The 21,426-nt window shown below is 57.2% G+C and overlaps 3 protein-coding genes across 22 annotated transcripts in view; 1 reads left to right on the top strand and 2 right to left on the bottom strand.

Annotated features, from left to right (window-relative positions):
• The window catches only part of HNRNPM (heterogeneous nuclear ribonucleoprotein M), a 37,200-nt gene extending 33,019 nt beyond the window's left edge, over positions 1 to 4,181 (top strand). For 14 of the 16 annotated variants that reach the window (XM_074337711.1, XM_074337710.1, XM_074337708.1 and 11 more), the window contains 3 exons: positions 512 to 1,311; positions 1,998 to 2,049; positions 3,759 to 4,181. In XM_074337711.1, the coding sequence (XP_074193812.1) occupies positions 512 to 1,311; positions 1,998 to 2,049; positions 3,759 to 3,922 (1,016 nt within the window). In that variant the 3' untranslated portion in view covers positions 3,923 to 4,181. The remainder of the gene's footprint in view (positions 1 to 511; positions 1,312 to 1,997; positions 2,050 to 3,758) is intronic. The other 2 variants (XM_019711922.2, XM_019711917.2) reach the window with 1 other exon arrangement.
• A 1,113-nt stretch (positions 4,182 to 5,294) lies between these two features.
• PRAM1 (PML-RARA regulated adaptor molecule 1) lies at positions 5,295 to 12,130 on the bottom strand. Of its 2 annotated transcripts, none has more exons than XM_074337696.1 (11): positions 12,027 to 12,130; positions 11,723 to 11,820; positions 8,655 to 10,074; positions 8,504 to 8,570; positions 8,349 to 8,437; positions 6,381 to 6,435; positions 6,158 to 6,263; positions 5,846 to 6,008; positions 5,737 to 5,770; positions 5,617 to 5,651; positions 5,295 to 5,480 (listed from the first exon to the last, which is right to left on the bottom strand). In XM_074337696.1, exons 1-11 carry the CDS (start codon positions 12,127 to 12,129, stop codon positions 5,443 to 5,445), a joined length of 2,208 nt encoding a protein of 735 aa, XP_074193797.1. In that variant the 5' UTR covers position 12,130; the 3' UTR covers positions 5,295 to 5,442. The 2 variants fall into 2 exon arrangements, with proteins under 2 accessions (XP_074193797.1, XP_019567492.2); XM_019711933.2 differs by having other exon boundaries at positions 8,349 to 8,425.
• A 581-nt stretch (positions 12,131 to 12,711) lies between these two features.
• Positions 12,712 to 19,932, bottom strand: ZNF414 (zinc finger protein 414). Of its 4 annotated transcripts, none has more exons than XM_074337697.1 (8): positions 19,688 to 19,930; positions 18,681 to 18,990; positions 18,263 to 18,370; positions 18,044 to 18,149; positions 17,216 to 17,559; positions 17,085 to 17,135; positions 16,492 to 16,671; positions 12,712 to 12,844 (listed from the first exon to the last, which is right to left on the bottom strand). In XM_074337697.1, the coding sequence occupies exons 1-8, from the start codon at positions 19,688 to 19,690 to the stop codon at positions 12,756 to 12,758; spliced, it is 1,191 nt and encodes a 396-aa protein (XP_074193798.1). In that variant the 5' UTR covers positions 19,691 to 19,930; the 3' UTR covers positions 12,712 to 12,755. The 4 variants fall into 4 exon arrangements, with proteins under 4 accessions (XP_074193798.1, XP_019567495.2, XP_019567494.2 ...); XM_019711936.2 differs by lacking the exon at positions 12,712 to 12,844 and adding an exon at positions 15,256 to 15,281 and having other exon boundaries at positions 19,688 to 19,925; XM_019711935.2 differs by lacking the exon at positions 12,712 to 12,844 and adding an exon at positions 16,219 to 16,398 and having other exon boundaries at positions 19,688 to 19,928.
• Between the last annotated feature and the right edge of the window lie 1,494 nt (positions 19,933 to 21,426).

The raw sequence follows: 21,426 nt of genomic DNA, 5'->3' as shown, positions 1-21,426 counted from the left end.
TGGCAGTCAGCCTAGCCACCAGCAGGGCATCTTAAAGGGACAAGTTGGGAGAGGATAAAGTGGTGAGTGATTTTGTATTGTCACCATGTAATCCATTATACCGGGTGATCTGAGGGTGGGATTTCCGAGCCTCCCCCTTAAGAGCATTTCTCAGTGTCCGGTGGTGGGGAAACTGCAGAGTTCTCAGGAATTGACAGCCATGGCTCATAAAAGTTGTCACAAATACTAGCACTAGTGACACAGAGAACATTGTTGACACAAGCCCTCCAGGATTGGGTTTTCCCTTTTAAATTTTTATTATGGAAATTTCAATCATGGTACAGAAGTAGGAAGAATGATGTACTCACTACCCAGTTTTAACAGCTGTCAACATTTGGGGTGGGGGGCGTGGTTCTGATGGTAAATTATCGTGGTTCTTAGTTTCAGAACTGTGGTTGAGCTTGTGAAGTACTCAGGTCACTCTCTTTGCACAGCCCCTGACATCTGCCTGTGTCTTATGTCCCTGTTTCAGGTGGAGGTGGAGGCAGTGTCCCCGGGATCGAGAGGATGGGCCCTGGCATTGACCGCATTGGGGGTGCTGGCATGGAGCGCATGGGCGCAGGCCTGGGCCACGGCATGGAGCGCGTGGGCTCTGAGATCGAGCGCATGGGCCTGGTCATGGACCGCATGGGCTCCGAGCGCATGGGCTCCGGCATCGAGCGCATGGGCCCGCTGGGCCTCGACCACATGGCCTCCAGCATCGAGCGCATGGGCCAGACCATGGAGCGCATCGGGTCTGGCGTGGATCGCATGGGTGCCGGCATGGGCTTTGGCCTGGAGCGCATGGCCGCGCCCATCGACCGTGTAGGCCAGACCATTGAGCGCATGGGCTCTGGTGTGGAGCGCATGGGCCCTGCCATCGAGCGTATGGGCCTGGGCATGGAGCGCATGGTGCCCGCAGGCATGGGGGCTGGCCTAGAGCGCATGGGCCCTGTGATGGATCGCATGGCCACCGGCCTGGAGCGCATGGGCGCCAACAACCTGGAGCGAATGGGCCTGGAGCGCATGGGCGCCAACAGCCTGGAGCGTATGGGCCTGGAGCGCATGGGCGCCAACAGTCTGGAGCGCATGGGTCCTGCCATGGGCCCGGCCCTGGGCGTTGGCATTGAGCGCATGGGCCTGGCTATGGGTGGTGGTGGCGGTGCCAGCTTTGACCGCGCCATCGAGATGGAGCGTGGCAACTTCGGAGGAAGCTTCGCAGGTTCCTTTGGTGGAGCCGGAGGCCATGCTCCCGGGGTGGCCAGGAAGGCCTGCCAGATATTTGTGAGAAACGTAAGTGGCTTTTCGGGAACGCCTCAGTGGTGGTGTGAGGCGGGGGGGTGGGTGGGGGGGTGGTTTGCGGGTCAGGAAGTCAGCAGGACAGAATGGTGGCAGGTCAGAGTCAGAGACGGTGCCCTCAGAAGGGGAGCTGAGCAGCATGCAAGACCACCTTGCTGCTGCCCCCAAAGTTTGGTGCTGGGAGGATGAGGAGGGAATGTGAGTGCTTACGACACTCCATATAGAAAGAATAGTGGGCTGGGAACCCCCTGGGCTGCCCTGACTACTAGATGGGACAGACCGTGAGTGAGCTGAGGAACTCATTTCCTGATCTCTCGGCTGGAAGAGCCGCTGAACCTTGGCATGACGATTCAGAGGAAAAAATGGCTGTGTCTGAATTAACTACCAAAATGACTGCCTTTAGCTGCTATTCAGTGGTTCCGAGGGCTGAACCACAGGCCGCTGTGCATTCTGCTCTCTGTATGATCCTCCCACGGACAGATAAAGCCACAAGGGAGTGAACTTGGTGTGCTAGTTTAGAACCTCATTCCAGATGGACTTGTTTTGTTGCAGTCTTAGTTTGAAGGTCAGCCACTTTCTCTGCAGTAAGGAACCCTTTAAGTCGCCCTCAGACAGTGGTGATGTGTATGCATTAGGATTTTGTTGAATCACTCATCAGTCTGTTCTTTTTTACCCCTTAGCTCCCATTTGATTTTACATGGAAGATGCTAAAGGACAAATTCAACGAATGTGGTAAGTGTTCGAGAAAGGCTGTCTAGGTGCTTCCTTCCATATGCTGTGGCTTCAGCAGTCTTAGCCCACTGGTGATGCATTGGAGTCGCACAGTGAGGCTTCCATCCTAGTCTTCACTGCAGTTTTCCAGGACTCTGGAAGACGGGTGGGGTGGGACTCGCCATTTTCCTGCCTATTCATATATTTAAGCAGGTGGTTGAGTTTCCTGTTATGTGTCAGGCACTTATTATCTGTGTTCTCATTTCATCTGTATCTGGTTTTCTCCTTTTACAGTTTTTGAAAGGAGGTAGCGTTGTCCCCATTTTATAGATGAGTCAGGCCAAGTCACATTCCAAAGGTCACATGGCTTCTAAGTGACAAAGCAAAATAAAATGAATACCACCGAGACAAGGTTGCTTTCCACCATAGCACCCTTGGGTTGTGCCTCAAAGTGCATTCACCCAGCAAGATCCCATGGGAGAGGCTTTGCAGGCTCTGGGCTTGCCGTAGCTTGTGTGTGGATGAGGCTGAGGGTCTCTGATTGTGGTTTCCTGGCACACCAGGCAACCATTCTGAAAGGCTCACTTTGTGGCCAAAAGGAAGTGAAGTTGTCTCCAGGTGAACCCCGCCCCCCTCACCCGCACCACTTCTGTTCATTTCACTGTGTCAGGTGGGAGGCTTGCTGGGTCAAGGCTTCCTCGTGTTCTCATTTCCTGTTTCAGTAATGGCTCAGATTTCACCATGATGGCTGCTTCTCCTGGTCCTTCTCTTGGGTCTGATGTTGAGCCATAGCCTGCCTTCTTGCCCTCTGTCCCCACTCCTAAGTTTCCACATTGTAGTCTATATTCCTAAACGTCAGGTTTGGAGCATGCAACTCCCCCTGCCCCAGGTGCCTGGAGGTGGCCCTCAGCCGACAAGAGAAAGTCCAAGCTCAGAAGCCCCTGTACTACTTGGTCCCTTTCTGTTTCATCTCCCTCCTTTCTCTGCACCCTGAGTTGGACGTGCTGCTCTCCAGAAGGGCTGGCTCTGTTGAGAGCTGTTACCAGCAAGTCTTGCCCTGGTGAACTTAAGCTGTTTCAGGACTTCCCCGTGAGAAGCCCTCCAGGACGTTGACCCTCCCTCAGAGTTAATGGCTGTAGAATTGTGGGCCCCTCACCCCGGCTGCATTGTCCTGTTCGTGGCAGTCACGGAAGTGGAGCCCTGTGTTGCTGGGTCTCTTATCCTGTGCACTTGCTTCCATGGTGTGTGACACATAGCTGGATGCTTAATCGGAGCTTGAATGAACCTGGGAAGAAACCTGCTTGTTCATTATTAACGCAGCTTATATTGGACAGTGCAGAAGTGTCCGTCGTATTGTGACGGCCTTGTATAAGTGGTGGCGGTGTGCTGTATTGGAAACAGAGCCTCTAAAATTGGCCTGTAAAGTCAGCCTCTCGCGCGCCACCCCCCAACTCTCCTGAGTACAAAGGCGTGCATTTGAAACTGCCAGGAAGACTTATCACGGGACCAGTCAGATTGTTGTCCTGTTGGCTAAAGAATGGCAGTGGGGTCGAGGGCTGTAGTAGGTGAGTCCTGGTCACTGTGCTCATGCGCCAGGCCCAGGGGCCACGCTCCCTTTTGACTCTTCATCTGAAATTCAACAGGTGATTTGGGCCGAGTGGAGCCCAGCCTGAGGCTGCGCTCTGGTTTGCCTGATGAATTATGGTCTCTTCTTCCCTCCCTGTGCCCAGGCCACGTGCTGTATGCCGACATCAAGATGGAGAATGGGAAGTCCAAGGGGTGCGGTGTGGTTAAGTTTGAGTCGCCAGAGGTGGCTGAGAGGGCCTGCCGGATGATGAATGGGATGAAGCTGAGTGGCCGAGAGATTGATGTTCGAATCGATAGAAATGCTTAAGCAGTTGCCTTTTTTAAACATCGATACCAGATCTCTGAATTTGTATTTTTTCTTGTTAACCATTTTAATTTGTTGGCTGGATGTATAAAGATGTTTAAAAAATTCAGTTGCTTTTTGGGGTAATTTGAATTACTTTTTTAATGACTGGGGTTCCATTTGACTGTTTGCATTGAGATTGCAATGTGCGCAATTTTTTTTGTAGTTGTGGCATCTTGTTGACATCGAATATGACTTTGATAATAAATACCAGTTCCTGAAAGCTGCTTGCTTTTGTGTGTGTGTGTTGTGGGTCCAACACCCCAGATTTGGGGAGCTGTAGTCACTCGGTCTTTGTACCTGAGGAGCTGTGACCACTAGGGGTCTCATCTCCATTCTTGCTTGTCTGTCAGCCCCGCCACTTAAGGAAAATTGTTTATGGAAACCGAGCCCGGAGTGGGTTTTAATGCCCTTGTGCTGTAATGAAGCCCTTGGCTGTTAGCAGTCAGGAAAGCTGTCCTGTGTCCCTCCTGTGCCATTGATGAGTGGCGCAGGCACTGCATCATGCATCAGGTCCATTTCCAGTTCCGCTTTTGTCTTAGTCTGCTCTGGCAGCTGTAGCAAAAGTACCAGAAGCGGAGTGGGTTATAAACAACACAGATTTCTCGGCCTGGAGGCTGGCAAGTCCAAGCTCAAGGTGCTGGCAGATGTCTGGTGAGAGCCTGCTGGCCTGTAGAGAGCACCTTTTAGCAGTAACCTCACTTGGTGGGAGGTGAGGAGGGAGTTCTCTGGGGGCTACAGGGGCCCTAATTCCATTCACAAGGGCTCTGCCCTCATGAGCTAATCTCAAATTGGGCCTTAGGTTTCCAATATAGGAATTGTGGCAGAGGGTGACACAAATGTTCAGTCCATAGCAGCTTTTCTTTGCTAAAAGAGACCCAGAAGAGTGCAGGTTTCTGAGCATATTTAGTCCTGTAGAGTTTCAGGCTGAACTTGATACCTGGGCACTGTCAGAACTGGGTCACCCCACCACCATCACTACCAAGATGTGACATACATAGGTCCACTTGGGCTGGACTGCTGTTTGCAGCCTGTACGGAGCAGCAGCTGCTGCTTTGTCCTGTCTGCATGTGGAGGGCTGCCGATTGTGGGACATCCCCTGCCCGTCCTCCCTCCCTCGTGGCTGGCAGCTGACAGGTTCAATCACAGGGACTCCCACCTTGAAGTCTAGCAAGGTACCAGTTCCCTGCCATCTTCTCCCTGCCACACTTCCTGGCCTTTATCCTGAGGGATGGGACCACGAAGGAGGGGGTTGACCCCACAGAACCCTGAGTGTTTGATCATGGCTCCACTGTGTGCGCTGATGAGGAGGGAAAGAACAGACAAGAAGCGGGGATCACTTTAAAGAGGGACTTTATGTGGTCCATGTTCGTGGTCAGGCATGAGCCTTGGCAATTCTGTGACCTCCAAGCTGGGGTCCAGGACTCCTGGATTAGTAGGTGGCTAGGCTGGCGTATTCTCCCGGGTCCCCACACCCTCGGGCCTTATCGTCCTCTGGGGAATGGTTGGCTCTCCAGAGGGTCTGCAGAGGAAGGGTGACTTCCAGTGATGCTCTCCCCAGAAGCAGATACCAAGCAGCCCCCAGGGGAGTGGGGTGGGGGCTTACTCCCTCCCAAGGCACTGTGATCCCTTCCAACCTGCCCAGAGTGTCTACATACCCCAGAAGCCAACGTCGTCGTACACCTCCGTTTCCCTGGTGGGGAGCACATTTGTGTCAGCAAAGGAGTACCCAGGCCCACTGACCATCCCCCACCCCCCTGCAGCAGGGCAGCACTCACAGGGGTAGCAGCGCTATCCTAGGCACGTAGCCATCTGCAAAGAGAGAGGGACTGGTGGTCAGCCTGCTGTGGGGGCCCGTCTCCCCAGGCCCCCGGCCGGCTTACTCACACTTGCCCTTGGTGTTCCTGCACAGCATCTCCTCCTGGTTGGTGAACTCGATCACCTCCAGGATCTCCCCGCGCCGGATTCCCAGGTGCTTGCCGCCCCCCCGACGCGTCTTGGCATTGGGGTCGATCATCATCCTGGTGTGAATCACAATCTCCCCCTCAAACTGGGGAGGGAGGGACATGTTAGACCTTTGGCTGGTGCTGAGCCCACCCCCCCACAAGCCCCCGCTTCTGAGGATGGAATTGGTGGGGCCTTGGTCAGCTGGGTTGAGCCCAGCCCTCCCAAGGCTCTTGCTTAGCTTGGTGTCCGCACCTTGAACTTCTTCCGGAACTCCCTCTCGGCTTTCTCTGCCTTCCGGATCTGCTTCAGGACCTTCGGGTCCGTGGGCAGCAACTGTGGCTGGGGGGCCTTCTCCTTCCTGAGCTCCCCAAGGAATTGGTTGGTCATGAGCAAGATGTACTCCTCAGGGGTCCCCTTCCACCGCCCTCCCAGAGCTCAGCTCCTCCTTGTTCCACCCCCCTTTGCCCTGCGGTACCTGAGTTCAAGCTCTTGTGACTTCCTGGGGGGTTGCTGGGTGGGTGGCACTTGATCTGGGGGCAGTCAGAACACCGAGTTAGGGCAGGGTCCGTGGGCTCGGCCTGTCAACCCTGGTGGCTTGGTCTTGAGTGGACCTTCTCTGTCAGTTCTCAGGATCCCCCCATTCTGGCCAGGCACCCTCCTAACCCCTGCCCGGCCCACCTCTCCATCCTCTCCCCACGCTAGGCATGGCAGAAACTTCACGTTAATTCAACCCTCACAACAGCCTTCTTCATGACAAGATTGTTATTCCCAGCTTGCTGATGAGGAAATAAGGCTCTGAGAGGTAAAGTAACCTGCCCAAGGTCACCCAGCTGGTAAGTGGTAGAGAGGCAGGATTTATTTGCATGCTTTTGACACTATTTTACGGCTGGCACCTAGAGCAGGTTGGGTTCTGGGAACTAATAAAATTTGGATCAAAAGTAAGGCAAAAGCATTTCCTGGAGGCAAACCAAGTCAGCCTCTGAGAAGGGGCTCATGGGGCAGGTTCTTTGACAGGCTGATGATGAGACTGGACTGGGAGGGGTCTCCCAGGGTGAGGCTGGCTTCCTGGCAAGTGACCAACTATGGGGATGGCTTACAGTGAGCGTCTTATGAACAGGTGAGTGAAGGTGCTAGAACCCCAGGCCCCCCCAGGTTTTGCTGTCCTATGAATGACTCCAAGCGTCTGACAGCCCACTGAGGGGTATTTGTGTGGTGCTCTCACCCTTCAGATGCTGAGCTTGCCTCTAGCCTTCTCGGTCTGGTGCTCAGACAGTAGTGCCATCCAGGGTCCCACCCAGCATACTCCCCCGGCTGCTCCCACCTCTCCCAGAGGCCACCCAGGGCAGATGGTCACCCAGCTGGAAGCAGCCTTGACATGGGCACCCCAGGACCCCTACAAGCCACCGCAGCACAGCATGCCCCGGGCATTCCCTTCCAGGGTCCACGTCCCCAACAGTGGCCCCCCAGAGCTGAGCCACACAGCCTCACTGGAGCGGAAGCAGGAGGGGCCCTGTCAGGAAGTTCTGTGCTAACAGAGGGCTGTTGCAAGCAGCCCCTGGGGAAAGCTCAGGAGAAGCAGCCACAGAGGCAGCAGACCTGGGTGGGGGGGTGTTAATGGGGAGGGAGAGGTAGCATCCTAAAGACACCCCTGAGAGTTCCCCTGCAGGAGGCCCTTCAAAGCCAGGGCGGGGAAGCAGTCTGGGGGCAGAGGTCCTGGGCTCCCCTGTACTGGCTGTGTAAGCTGGGGGAGGGCACTTCTCGGGTCCTCACGCTTGCACATCTGTAAAGGGGGCATGACGTTGCCTTGGGGGGGCGAAGGGGCTGGGTAGATTCAGTAAAGTGCTTGCGTGGAACCCATCTTCGTTTTTCACGAGGTTGGTGAAGGCATTAACCCTGGAGCTGGGCTGGAGGCACTAGCCTGTTAGGCCAGCATCCTGCTCTCCAGGAGCAGAGACTTGGAAGAAGGGAGAGAAGGGTCCTTTGGAACCCCAGGACACACAGAGAGGTGCCAGGGCCGCACTCTGTGTCCAGCCCATGCCTTTCCAAGTTCCAGGCACCTCCAACACAACCTGTCACTGTCCCCAACTCAGGGATGGCTCCACTCTGCATCCAGGCTCAAGCCTCCAAACAGGCTTCATCAGTATCAAGCTCTCACTCCCTTACCCCTGCGTAATACACCGCTAAGTCCTCTTGCCGCTTTTTACCTGATTCTTCCACTGCCCCGGCCACATCATGCCCACTGGCTGTTGGCCCCCATACTGCCCTTCCTTACACTGTCCTGCCCACGAGGAGCTGGTGTGACCTTTCTGAAAAGCCCCTCCTCCCCTCTGCTCTCTCCCAGGCGCTGCTGGGCCTCACACCAGCAGCATGGCAGAAAATGCCCTTGCAACACATGTGTCCCAGGTGCCTGGTCTGGCTAGGTCCAGCCCCACCGCCAACAAACCTCTGCCCTTGAGGCTGGATCTGGAATCGTCTGAGGGTGCCACGTCATCGTACATCTCATAGATCTCGTCCGGGTCCCTGCAAGGATACCTGAGATGAGGGCCTTTCAGCCCCATGACCTGTGTGTGCCTGTGTCCCCTCACTCCCCACACTCACTGCGCCATGTCCTTAGGCTGTGGGGCCTGGAAGTGGATTCCAGCAGCAGAGTGGGTCCTCCGCAGAGCTGTGGAGAGATGAGGGTGGGAGGGAGGCACGCGTGGCCGGGGAGCCTCTGCCCCTCCTTCCAGCCTTGGCTGCCCTGACCCACCTGTGGCTCCTGCTGAGTCTCTCTGAAAGCTCTCGACATCCCTGAGGCCCGGGGGCAGCGGGGGCTTGGCTGGAGGGGGGCCCAGGCTGCTGGCTGGGGGTAGAGGCCTCCGCTGGGGTGGGTGTCTGGGTTTGAGGCCCAGTCTTGACCCTCCACTGTGAGTGAGCGCTCCTGACCTCTGCTGCCTGGTTCTGAACCTGGGGCTGGAGCCCTCAATGGCGGTGGGCAGTGAGCTCTCCGAAACCGAGCCAGGCAGTGGAGGCTTTCTAGAGCGGTCCCCAAGGAACTCCGCCTGCAGGGGCTTTTTGGGCAGAGCGTTGGGCTCGGGCTGTGAGAACTTGCGGAAGGGCCCCTGGCCTTCTGGCTGCAGAAACTTCCTGGGGAGCAGGCTGACCTCAGGCTCTGAGGTGGTCCGGGGGAGGCCACCCAGCTCAGGCTTCGGGGGCTTCTTAGAGAGCGCTTTGAATTCAGATTGCCAGGGCCTCTTGGGAAACACATGGACTTCAGGCTCCGAGGATGTCCTGGGGAGGTCAGCAGACTCAGGCTGCAGGGGCTTCTTCAGGAGGTCACTCAGCTGAGGTGGTGGGGTCTTTTTAGGAAAGGCACTGAAGTTGGGCTGTGAGGAGTGGGGGTGGGGCTCACTGGGCTCAGGCTTCTGGGGGGACATCTGAGGGACCTCGCTGAACTCGGGCTGTGGCAGGGACTTCTTAGGGAGGCTACCGACCTGAAGCTGCTGGGGCTTTCTGGGGAGCACACTGAACTCAGGCTGTGGGGGCTTCCTTGGGAAGGTACTGAACTCAGGCTTCGGGGTGGCCTCGTTGGGCTCAGGCTGCCAGGATTTCCTAGGGAATGTACTGAATTTGGGTTCTGTGGGGGAGCTGGTAGGGTTGCTGAGCTCAGGCTGCGGGGACTTCTGTGCAAGTGCACTTGGCTCGGGCTGTGAAGCCTTCTGAGGGGCCTCACCCACCTCAGGCTGTGGGGGCTTTCTGGGGAACGGAGTGGCCTCGAGCTGTGGGGGCTTCTTGAAGCGTTCACTGAACTCAGGTTTGGAGGGCTTCTTGGGCAGGTCAGTGAACTCGGGCTGTGGGGGTTTCTTGTGGAGGTCAATGAAATCAGGCTGCGGGGGTTTCTTGAGCAGGTCAGTGAACTCACGCTGCAGGGGCTTCTTGGGCACTGCACTGAACTCGGGCTGCGGGGGCTTCTTATGGAGATCACTGAACTCAGACTGCGGGGGCTTCCTGGGCATGACACTGAACTCGGGCTGCGGGGGCTTCTTGGAGTGCTCGCTTAGCTCAGGCTGCGGAAACTTCTTGAGGAGTTTCTTGAACTCGGGCTTAGGGGATTTTAGAGGGAGTTCGCTGGTCTCTGGCTGAGAGGCCTGGAACTTTGCTTGAAGGCTCCGGAAGTCCTGATGGCTTCCCTAGGAGACACAGAACTAGTCAGGCAGGGACTGGTACACACAGGTGGTGGAGAGATGGACATGGGGACACAAGGACATGGTCACAGACACACCGCTCCTTCCCTCTTATTCTTTCTCCCGCTCATCCCCCCCACCCCATCCCCCATGTCCCCAGTCCCTTCTGTTCTAATACATCCGGAATTCAACCACTTCTGACTGCAGCACTCACCCTCCGGAGGCACCATCCATTTGCTCCCTCCCTGGACTCCTGTCCACCCTCCATCTCTGGTCAGTCCCCCCACAGCAGCCAGAGGAAGCCTGTTAACCCCGATTCCCCAGCCTACATTTTTCTCTTAGTACCTGGCACCATGTGTCATATTTATTTCACTTACATTGTTTTTTAAATATGTGGGCAGTGACTTTGCTCATTCATTGCTATTCTCCCAGTGCCTGGCATACAGTAGGTGCTCAGTAAATATTTGTTGAAATACATAACATACCGTGTTTCCCCGAAAATAAGACCTACCCCGAAAATAAGCCCCAGTTAAGATCATCAGCCAGATGGACGCATTTAGTACGTTATGCCGATGTTACAGAAGAAGACGACATGATTATTTGAATACATGTAGATTGTTGTACATGAAAAAATATGACAGCCTCTGAAAATAAGCCCTAATGCGTCTTTTGGAGCAAAAATTAATATAAGACCCGGTCTTATTTTCAGGGAAACGGTAGAAGGCACAGTGAAGTGTATACTCAGCCACATCCAGTCTGACTGTCACAGACTCTCAGAGGTAGATGCAGAGATACTCGGGGGCCTGGGGCAGATGTGGGCACAGTCTCTCTCAGTCACAGACAGGCTGATAGTCAGGGATGCTCAGTTGACAATGGCCACGAGGACTGGCAGGCATGCCCCCAAGCTTGGGCACGGTTAGGCACACGTACCACGCGCCATCTGTGGCACACACAGTCTGTCCTATGTACTGTGGCCACCAACCTGCACCACCAGTCAGACACAAGCAGATGCACAAAGTAGGACAGGCCTGCTCTGATGACAAATTCCCCAGAGGTGGCCCTGCTGCAGGCCCCTAAGCCTGGTTTTACCCGGGATCAAGGAGATGGGGAGGGAGGGGAAGGGCAGGACCACGTCCTCTTTCCCTGCCTCTGCCTCACTCTCCCATCCAGAGAATGTGAGAAAAGACTGCGATTCCTGCCTGGGGTCTGAAATGTGTCTGTGAAAAAGCCTCCCTACCCGGTGAGTCAGGGCAAGGGCTCCCAGATGGCCCGCAGGGCCAGAAGGTCACACCGGGGTGACTGGCTGGGTGAGGTGCCTGACCCACTTTGTCACCCACAGGAAGCCCATGCGCTCACTCACCCTGGTCGTCTGTTACCAGGTTTCTGTTCATGCTGACCTGGGGGGAAGGGAGTTGTCTGAGCAGTGCCACCTGTCCCCTTTTATAGTTGCAATCTCAGCCCGGGCCACAGGCCCCTTGGAGCCCTGACTGTCCCGGAGGTGTGTCCTGGCTGCTTCCCACCCCTGGACCTTTGTGTGTGTCTTTCCCATTCCCCAGATGCCTTTCCTAGCCCCTTCTCTGCTCTATTCTTGGAATGTGCCCCCCAATTTTCTCTAGCCAGTGGGGGCTCTCCCAGGGCTTGGGGACTCACTCACCATGGCTGCAGGCAGATGATGGGCCACAGGGCGAGTGGGACCTGAGCTGAGGCTGCTGCCTTCAGGAAGTGACAGTGGCTTCTGCTCCACAGGCCCCACTGGGTGGGCAGGGCAGAGGAGGAAGGAAAGGAGGCGGGGACAGTCACCGGCCTGTCCCCAGATCCTGTTGGGCACTTCTAGAGTTCCTCACCTGCCTGCTGCTGTCTCCCTGCTCTGGGCATCGGAGGGCAGCACAGTCACAACACTGTCACTGGTTTCTTGGCTCTCTGCTGTCCCCCTCACTCCCACCATATGCCCTGCTAACCTCGGGGCTCCAGGGAGGACCTTGTGCCAGGCCGAGGACCTCCTGCCACTAGATGCAGGCCAAGGCCAGCTCCAGCCGGGGTCTCCATGGGGTGGAAGGGCATGGTCTGTTTCTCTTGGCGGGAGACCCAGGAGTCTGCTGAGTGATGGGTGAGGCCCTTCTGTGACTTACTTCATCTGCCTTCCTCATTTCAACACTTCTCTGCGGTCTGATTGCCAGCTCTGAGCAGGACTTCCCTGTTGCAGGGGCAGATGTCACATGGCACCATGGATGGCTGCGGCTGAGCAGATGGCCCACTGGGATGGCAGATTTGAGGTTGGGTGGGTGGGTAGTATCCAAGGCCTTGGTCCCTGAGGAGGGACGGGGTCCGTGGACACTCCAGGTTCCCAGTGGACAGAGGATGGGAGGAAAATCGAGATAGGTGAGAGACCAGAGAAAAGGGGGTGAAGGTAGTGGGTAAGACTAGCACCATTAGGATGAGGCCCAGCCAGATAAGGTTCCACAGGTCAGTGACCTCGGTGCATAGATGGGAGAGTACAGAGTCCCGATCTTTAGTTTAGCCACTCATTGGGACTGCTTGAAGAGTTTACAGAGACAAGCTCCGGAGATTCTTAGTTGGTCTGGGGTGTGTCCTGAGCCAGAGGGTTTCTTAGACACTTGTGGGGTGATTCTAATATGCAGCTAGGCTGAGAAGCACTGGTGCCCATCGGTCACCCTCATTCCCCGTTGTTAAAGTGGAGACTCTGCCTTTGGTCCGTGGTGAGACCGCTTAGGCTGCCACGTCCCAGGTGCTGCCGATGTTGATCTGAGGATCACACCTGGAGTTGCAAGGACATAGAAGTTTTCAGAAAGATCCAGAAGAAGGCTCTTTTGTTTTGAGGACTTAAATTCCCAGCAGGAGCCCTTCTTTTTGCCTGCCCTGCCATGAAGGCCTCAGGCAGCACAGTCGGAAACGAGTGCTTGTTTGTGTATCTGCTTTAAGAGCACAGCCTGAGAATTCTGGAGCTTCTGTACATCCAGCCCTGCACAGACAGACGTGCATCCTGAGTCACATTTCCAGATGTGGGTCCCCTTCCAAGCAAGGGCCCCAGGAAGCCAGGCATGATGTCTGGGTCCTCTCGGGGTCTCCGAGAGCAGCCACCTCAGGCTGGTGACGGGCTGACTGACCGTCCCAGTGTTTGGTGAGTGAGGGGAACACAGAATGAAAGAACGAGGGATGACTGATTGCCCAGAGCATACAGTCTTTGCTCAGTTAAGGGAAGCTGAAGGACTGAATGAGTGACTCTCCAGGCAGGCTCCAGGCAAGCCACTCCTGGTGGAAACCCACAGCCCGGAACTCGGAGTTTGGAGGGTCCCTCCCTGGTGGAGAGCCTGCCAGCAAGGCCCCCAGGGGCGCGTGTGCCCCTCCACTCCCGTTTGTGTTTGGCACCTTCCCAGACACAGGCCGTGAACACCGACAGAGCGCTATACTAGAAGCTGCAGTACCAGAAACCATGAGAAGTGACAGCCGGCGAGGGTCTGCCTTGGTGACTTGAGGGTGTCTGTGTATGTGTGTGTGTGTGGGGGGGGGGGAGGTGCGTTGGGGCGAGTGTGTAGAACTGTGTGGGTCAGGGAGGGGGCCCGCCGGGATTTCCATCGCATGTGCGAAGCCGAAGCTGGCGCGCGGGATCCCAGCTCAAGAGCCGGGGGCAGTGCACTCGATTGCCCTAATCCTGGGGGTAGGGCTGGGGCGGAGTGTCAGCGGCCGGGGCAGCCACGTGTGTTCTGAGCGCTCGGAGGACTAAGCACGTGGGCGGCTGATCCCAGGGCCACCGCCCGCGCGTGAAGTCGGGAGCCAGGGATGGGGTGCTCGGACCCGTGTCAGGAGCTTTCACTTCCCCTCTCCCAGTCCTGGGTGAGGGTAACCCAGCCGGCACTCGCCAGTGACGGAGCTGGTGCCGGACGATGCCAGGTGGACGACCACCTGGCCGGTCTCACGTGGATTTAAGCCGCCTGGAGACGCTCAACCCGTTCAACAGGAACCTGCAGTCTCTGGACCACCTGCCCGGGTTGGGGCAGCTGTGCGCGGCCCCTCATTCTCCCTCAGACACTCCTGGGCGCCCTCTGCTGGGCAAGCCGGGGCCCTCCGAGGACTCGCTTGCCGGCATCCTCAAGTTGGGGGGTGGGGGGAGAACCTCTGTGGGGTTATAGCTTGGTTAGAGGGAGGGCAGGAGCTGCGGGAGCCTAGAAGGGACACTGGGAGCAGTAATACTTCCCAAGCGAGCAGACAAGGCTGGATGTGAGTTGGGAGGGGATGAGGGAGGTGTTTCTGGAGTGAACAGGGTGCCCAGGACAGGTAGTGATCTCGCTCCCTAGGCCTCAGGGCAGAGTTTCAGGTGGCTCCAGAGGGCAGTGGGGGCTTTGGACCCTTTATACTCATGGGAGGGGTGGTTGCATCTACATGAGTGATGAGGTAGGGGTGTACCTGGACCAAGATGTTGACTCTGGGTCTCTCTGGAAAGGTCCTGATAGACTGGGAAGTGGCACTGCCTGGATTTGCGGGTGGCTGAATGAGGGACTTAATGGGGAAGGAATGAGGGACTTAGGGGTTGGGGGAACCTGGTATCCTGGAGATGGGTTGGGGACCTGGGGGAAGGGTCCCACTAAGGCTTGTCCCTGGAGATCCAGGAAAGCCTGGGACTAGGGCTGGATTCCCCAGGGACAGCTAGTGGCCTTGGGAGTGTGGGAAAAGGGAAAGGTGCCCTTGGGGCCCAGCTGCCTGGGTTTTCTCCTGGGTGGTGTGCAACGAGCTGGTGACTTGGAACTGGGCCTGGCTAGTCAGGGCTGTCACTTACCCTCATAGCCTCATCTTCTCTGTCTAAAATAAGCCCCTTGACCCTGCCCCACCTTCTCCCCATGTTCTTGAGAAGGCCCAGGAAGCCACGGGCTTGGTGACCAGAGGGATGTGAATCATTTGCAACATTTCCCAAGCCCGGCCCAGTCCCCCTTGAATCCTCACAAGGACTCCAGGGGTGAGCATCATGACACCCACTTTAAGGACTAGGAAAGTGAGATGCAGGAAGGCCGAGTCGTCCCCAGCATCATAGTCATGGTTCCAAGGCTTCTGGCTGAGAGAGGGGGAGCTCAGGAGGCCCTGGAACCCCACCCCCTGATGGCCCATGTGGCCCCACAGCTGGTACTGAGTGACAACCACCTCAGCAAGGGGCTGGAGGTGCTCCTGAAGTGCTCCTGCTCAGGTGCTTGCTCATAGGATGTCTGTGTTGGAGGAAGGGGAGGGGAAAGGGAGGTTCAAATGGGGCCTTGTGGGCTACTAGGAGAACAGGATCTTCATCCATATAGCTGTGGGAAGCCATTGAAGGGTACTAGGCAGGGGAGGGGCACCATCAGAAGAGACCCATTTCTAGGCGTGTTCACACTTGCAGGAAGGGCAGGAGGGATTGCTCTGAGTGCCTAAGGAAGGGGAGAGGGCTGAGGCCTGGGTTAGAGGACCACGGGGCTGGAAGGGAGCAAGATGCCGGAGGTAAGACCAGTCTGAGGGGTGGCTGCCAACACATGGGACTTCCATATCTAGGAGGCTTCGCCTGCCAGATTCTGGTGACAGCAGGGCTGACACAGCAGTGTGGCACCTGAGTTTGAATCCTGGCCCAGGTCTGACTTCCCATGAAGGAAGGGAAGAGGAGGACCAAGATGGAGGAGTACAAAGGAGGGAAGATGTCCAGGCTTGACCTTGACCCACCCTTCTTGTCAGAGCCAGGGCAGGAGGAGAAGTGAGGGAGGACATGGACGAAGGCTGAGTTCCAGCCCTGGGGACCCTGGCACTGCCTTTTGGTGGGGCTGCCCCACCACCCCTCACCTCTCTACGAAGCAGCATTGGCCTCAGGACCTGGGGGGCTCCAACTGGGCCAGTCCCAGAACTTTCTCAGGACCAGCCTCCCAGCCTGATCTTCCATGTTTCTAGGACTTAAAATAAAACTGGAAACCTCCATCCCATCTGGCTTCTGGAAGTGGTGGCACAGGACAGTGGGCACTGGTGTACTGAGCTGGAGACCTGGGTCCCAGTGTCGAGGTGACAGGGGAGGGGGACACAGGTGGGCAGTGAGGGGAGGCCTGCCCCCTCCCAAGGGGGCAGCGTCCAGGACTGCTAGAGGAGCCCTGCTGCACATCAGAGGGCAAGGGACCCACACAGCACAGGTCAGATCAGCGCGCCTCTTTTTATTGTCTCCCACCCCATCCATCTCAGGCATCCCTAAATTACAAAACTACCCACATTTCACGGCCCACCCCCTAAGCGGCGGGGTTCAGAGCGGCGAGAAACCTGGGCACTCCCCCTTTGACAGCAGCGGCGACACCTTGGGTGCAAGTGGGGCCGGGTCTGGGTGGGGCAGAGGAGGGGGCACCTGAGCCTCGGCCCCGCCCCTCACCTCGTGGACCCCGCCCTCCCCACCCGCGAGCTCCCTGGCCTTACCCGCCCGCGCGTCGGGGTCGGGGCGCGGCTGCCCGGACGCCGGGGCCGCGGGGGCGCCGGGGCGGTGGTCCTCCAGGTGCAGGGTCATGGCGGGCCGCGAGGCCGTGGAGAAGGCGCACTGCATGCATGAGTAGCGGCCCCGCGTATGCTCCCACACGATGCGGCTCGGGGCCGCGTGCCCTGCGAGCAGGCGGGATCCCATCAGTCCCCGGCCCCTGCCCGAAGGACCCGTCCACTCGTGAGGACGGTGGACATGGGCGAGGGCGGCTCGGACCGTTCCCCACCTCCCCATCAGTTCCCGGGCGCCGAGGATCTGGTCTGGCTAATCCGTCCCCCACGCCCCCAGAACTGGGGGCATTGAACTTGACTTCTCCGCATCCCGTCCCCGGAACCACCGCAGGGGGAGGGACTCGTGAACCCGGCGCGAGCTTTACACGGAAACGCCGGCGCAGATGAAGGCACGAGGGCCGGTAGTTTTTAAGGCAAAATCCTGTATTTCGGGGCTGGCACTGCTGCCTCCCAGTATTTCCTGGGCCCGGCAGGGCGAAGGACAGAAACCCCTCCATCCCGCCCTGGTGATCACCTGCACGCACCTGAGGGCGCGTCGGAGCCGCCCTGGGGTCTTCGCGGGCTGCCGCCTGCACCTGCGGTATATGGGCGGGTCAAGGTCAGAAATCGGAACGAGCCCAGTCCACCCTTCTGGCGCTCCAGCCATCACACTCACCTTGGCTCTTTTTCCACACGGCGGCGCTGGAGGCAGGCGGCCCGGGAGCGGTGGCCAGGAAGGGGCGCAGGCGTGGGGGGCTTAGGCCAAAGGGCGCGGGGTTCAAGTAGGGCAGGAAGGGCCCGGTGGGGGCAGGGGTGGGGGTCGTGAAAGGCTCGAGCAGCGGGAACTGCAGGCCCGGTGCCGACGTGGAGTCGGACTCCGGGGGGCGCTCGAGCGCGAGTGGTTCCTTGTCGAGGGCGGGGGGTGGCGGCGGGGCTGGGCTCTGCGCATGCTCGGCGCAAACATGCAGATGCTTGAAGAGCGAGCGGTGCGTGCGGAAGCGCAGTAGGCAGTTTTCACACCTGGGGGGCAGGCACAGGGCTGGGCTGGGTCTTCTGGGGGACGATGGAGGGGCCTATCCGATGCCGCCTGGGGACCCGCCCCGCGAGCGTGATAACGGAGCCCGGGGAGGAGCTTGCCCTAAGCATCCCCCTACTGTGGCCACGACCCTTCCGAACCCCTCCGGGTCGGAGCCCTGGGAAAACGAGGAAGAAGTCTCAATTTTGACTGAGGTGGTGTTTTCCTCGTGGGAGGTAAAGAGATTGAGCGGAGCCACACCCACGTAAGCCCCACCCCTTCCGTGTCCCTGGGACATACTCCTGGTACTAGTCTCTCTTCCTGGGCAGGTAAGGGCAGGGCTTGCCCGAGGCCACACCCACATCCAGACCCAACCCCTGACTAGGATGGGGAAAGGCCTGGTACCCAAATACTGCCTATCACACCAGAGGTGGGCGGAGCTTCCTGGTCACTAAGCACCATAGGAAGTTGGGGTGGTCAGGGTCTCACTTGAAGTAGCGATTGGGTTTGTAGTGAAGCTTGCCGTGTGTCACCAATTCCTGCATGCTGGGGAAGGTCTCCGTGCAGCTCATGGCGGAACAGCGGAAGAGTTTGCCTGGCAAGGCAGGGTTGGAGGACAGAGGAGTGGAGTGGGGTGGCCAAGGTCAGCCTGGGGGCTCTGCCTGCCTCCCACCCTAACCTGCCTCCCACCACCTACCCTGGCCCTACCTTCCAGGGACTGTGTGGGTGGGCAGTGGGTACGCAGATGCTGTGCCAGGTCGCGAATGCTGGGGAAACTGAGGCAGCAGCCAGGGCTGGAGCAGGGTATCTGCTTTCCTGTAGGATGCACACAGCCAGGTCACCTGCCCCTTCCCCACCCACGCTGTCCAGGGCTCTGCCCCAGAAAGGTATATACGAGGCTGGAATTACCCTATGATTTCCTATTGGGGCCTTTACTCTGTCTCCTCCACCAGACTGAGCTGCCAGAGGGCAGGGGCTGAGCTGGCCTGGCTCATCACTGTAGCCACAGCCTGGCACACACTTGGTGATTCCCTCTAGATAAGGCCCAAGTTTGGAGATACTCTGCACTTCTCACTCCTATTGTTCCAGGGCCTGTGACTCCACCCAAGGCTCCATCACAGGTCACCTGGTAGTGGGCGTCGTCTAGGAGGCCGCAGGTCCTCACTGGTCCCGGAGACTGTGCTTGTCAGGCCAAGACTGGGTCCAGGGCCAGGCTGGTCACTGTCTGGGACTGGGGAGGCACCCTGCTGGGCCCCGCTAGGCCCTCCACGTTCCCACACTGGGGGTGTGATTGCCCGGTCAGGACCTGGCTCCTCCGCCATGGCGGAGGTGGCTGTAGCAGCCACAACCGGGGACAATACTTCTTTGTCAGTCTCACTGGAGCTGGGCTCTGCAGTGGCCGGCATGTCCGGGCCGGGTCCCGAGGGTTCCTCCTCCTGGTGGAAGAAAGGTGAGGAGAACCAACCCCTCTGGGCCCAGTGTCTGCTGGGGCCAGCCAGAGGACCCCTCCCACCCCCGCAAGACCATTGGGTCGAGACATCATCCAGTCAGCCCCCACCCCAAGGAGGCACCATTAAGAGAGGTCAGGGGGTGAATGTGGATTGGGCTCCTGACTCCTGTCTCCATCCCCAGGCAGGGAGTTGGGCGGTGTCCCAAATGTAGAAGGTGGCATCTGTCAGGAAGGCTCTTAAGAAAGCAGCATCCCCTCCTACCCAACTTGGGAAGGTGGGAGGCCCTCTACGCGGAAAGGGCGTGGCCTAGAGTGGACAGGACAAAGACTATGAAGGCGGGGCTCTGAACAAGTCGCGGCTGGGAAGATATTGGAGGGGCCAGAAGTGGCCATGCGGATTGTTTGAGGGCGGAGATACATATACCCGCCGGGCGCGAGCCGTGCAGAACTTGGAGGTGCTGGGGGCCTGGTTGTACAAGAATCAGGGGCGGAGCCCGGGCCCTGTGGGCGTGGCCCAGTCGAAGCCGGGCCCGGAAGTAGGGGGTAGGGCGCTCGCCGAGTGACAGCTAGCGGTGGACGAGTGCCCGGATGTGGGGGCGGGGTCGACTGGAGGGTGTGTGTGTGTGTGTGTGTGTGTGTGAGACCGGGTTGCTCCCCGCCAGTCCCCGTGGCACCGCGCTCACCATCCTCGGCCCGGTTCAGCCTCTTGTTCCCGCGGCTCCGACGGCTCTCGCTGAAGCTGCGACGACTCCCTGGACGGCCGCGGACTCGCGATCACGCCGGCGCCATTTTCCGCCTTTCCGCTCTCGCGAGAGTGGGGGCGGGACCTGCGCAATGCGCTCCGCGAGGGGCGGGGTCTGAGAACTGGAGTCCCCCTGGACCCCAAAGCAGACCCTGGGGGCAGAGTTGCGAGCCGAGGGCAATCCTAGGGTGCACCTTTAACAGAGTCTGTACGCTGAGATCCGGGATTAAAATCTTTCCTGGCCTGTGTTTTCGTCTGCAAAATGGGTATTTTCATTGCCTCCTGTCCTGTCACCAGACTCCAAAAGCGATAAACAGCGGTTCTACTTTTTGAAGAGGTGTTGAGTGGGCAGCCTTTTTGGAAAGAAATTGGCAATGGTCGTCAAACTTTTCAGTGCACTTAGTTCTGAAGTTGGAGTGGGTCTGTTGTTATAGCCAGGGGCAGAAAGCAAGGTAAACTGTCAGTCAGGAAAAGTGTGTTTCCAGGAGGATGGCATTGGGTGTACTGGCATGGAATGAGTCACCTGTCCAGCCTACTGTGTTAGTTTCTGGGGACCCAGAGATAAACAGTACAGACAAACGTCCCTGCCCTCAGAGGCTGCTCCCATTTTAAAATGGATGAACAGACAACAAATGCAGAAAACGGTCTGAGGTTAAGTGCTACAAAGAAAAAAAAAGATAGTGATGGTCAAGGAAGCCTCTCAGTGAGGTGACTTCTGAGCTGGTAGAAGTGAGTCAGTGGAAGGTCATGGGGCCAGAGCACTCTGGAAAGTGGATAGCAGGTGCAAATGCCCTGAGGTGGGGACAAGCTTGTCTCTTTCAAGGAACAGTGAGGAGAGCTGGCAGGAGCTGCTGGAGCAGAGCGGAGGCAGGGTGTGGAGATCAGAAAGTGAATATGGTGCAGGGAAGGTCGTGCAGAGCCTTGTGAACTGGAGAGGAGTGTGGTTTCTATTCTAGACACTAATGCATTTTCAGCTGGAGGATGGTACACCATCTGATCCCCGGCTGTCGTTTGGAAGATGGGCTATTGAAGGACTGTGAAGTGGATCTTTGATCTCAGATCTCTATAATACATTATTTAACCATCCAAAAGGTATATGTTGAGTTCTAGGCAATTGTAGACTTTATGTGCAATGTATTTTTCCCATCTGAGTACATAAGATGTACGTATGTGCTTTTTTTTTTTTTTTTGGTATCTATGTGCTTTTCTGTGCAGAGAATACCATTAGAAGGAGAAATGGCATTTTTAATACCATTACAAATTGGGGAGAGGAACAGGGATTTTCAAGTGAGGGAGAGACAGATTTTTCACATTTTTCTGCAGTTTTAATTACAAAATCTTTTTTTATCTTTAATACAGTTAAAAACTCTTAAAAACATCATTTTGATGCAGGATGGAGGTGTGTGTGTGTGTGTGTGTGTGTGTGTGTGTGTGTATGCAGGGGAGGTTGGTGCAATCTGGCCCATTTTCAGACGGGACAGGGATCCGAGGAAGGGCCTGACTTAAGAAATTTTTTGAGTCAACAGGATGTGGGGCTGAGTGGGTGGGGCTAAGCTGACTGAGGTTCGCAGATGCTGTAACCTAGATGTGAGAAGCTATCTGTTAGAATGTCAAGCCCACTCCATTCTCCATACCCAGCACCCCACCCAAACCTCATCTATCCATCCTATCTAGAAGGCC

The sequence above is a fragment of the Rhinolophus sinicus genome, linkage group LG07 (genome assembly GCF_036562045.2).
Source record: "Rhinolophus sinicus isolate RSC01 linkage group LG07, ASM3656204v1, whole genome shotgun sequence".
NCBI classification, from domain to species: domain Eukaryota; kingdom Metazoa; phylum Chordata; class Mammalia; order Chiroptera; family Rhinolophidae; genus Rhinolophus; species Rhinolophus sinicus.
The sequence above is the reverse complement of the archived record's forward strand: the minus strand, read 5'-3'. Positions and strand labels throughout refer to the sequence as shown.

What these genes read in the sequence shown, in the direction of transcription:
- ZNF414 (XM_019711934.2), bottom strand. An exon ending in AAACCCAATCGCTACTTCAA is followed by an intron (nt 17,560 to 18,043) that starts GTGAGACCCTGA and finishes CCTGCCCCCCAG; the next exon opens with GTGTGAAAACTGCCTACTGC. An exon ending in CGGCTCCGACGCGCCCTCAG is followed by an intron (nt 16,672 to 17,084) that starts GTGCGTGCAGGT and finishes GCCTGCTCGCAG; the next exon opens with GGCACGCGGCCCCGAGCCGC.
- PRAM1 (XM_074337696.1), bottom strand. Translation starts at nt 12,129, where the DNA reads ATGCCCTTCCACCCCATGGAGACCCCGGCTGGAGCTGGCCTTGGCCTG. An exon ending in ATCATCTGCCTGCAGCCATG is followed by an intron (nt 10,075 to 11,722) that starts GTGAGTGAGTCC and finishes TGTGTCTCCTAG; the next exon opens with GGAAGCCATCAGGACTTCCG. An exon ending in CGACGACGTTGGCTTCTGGG is followed by an intron (nt 5,481 to 5,616) that starts GTATGTAGACAC and finishes CTTCCTCTGCAG; the next exon opens with ACCCTCTGGAGAGCCAACCA.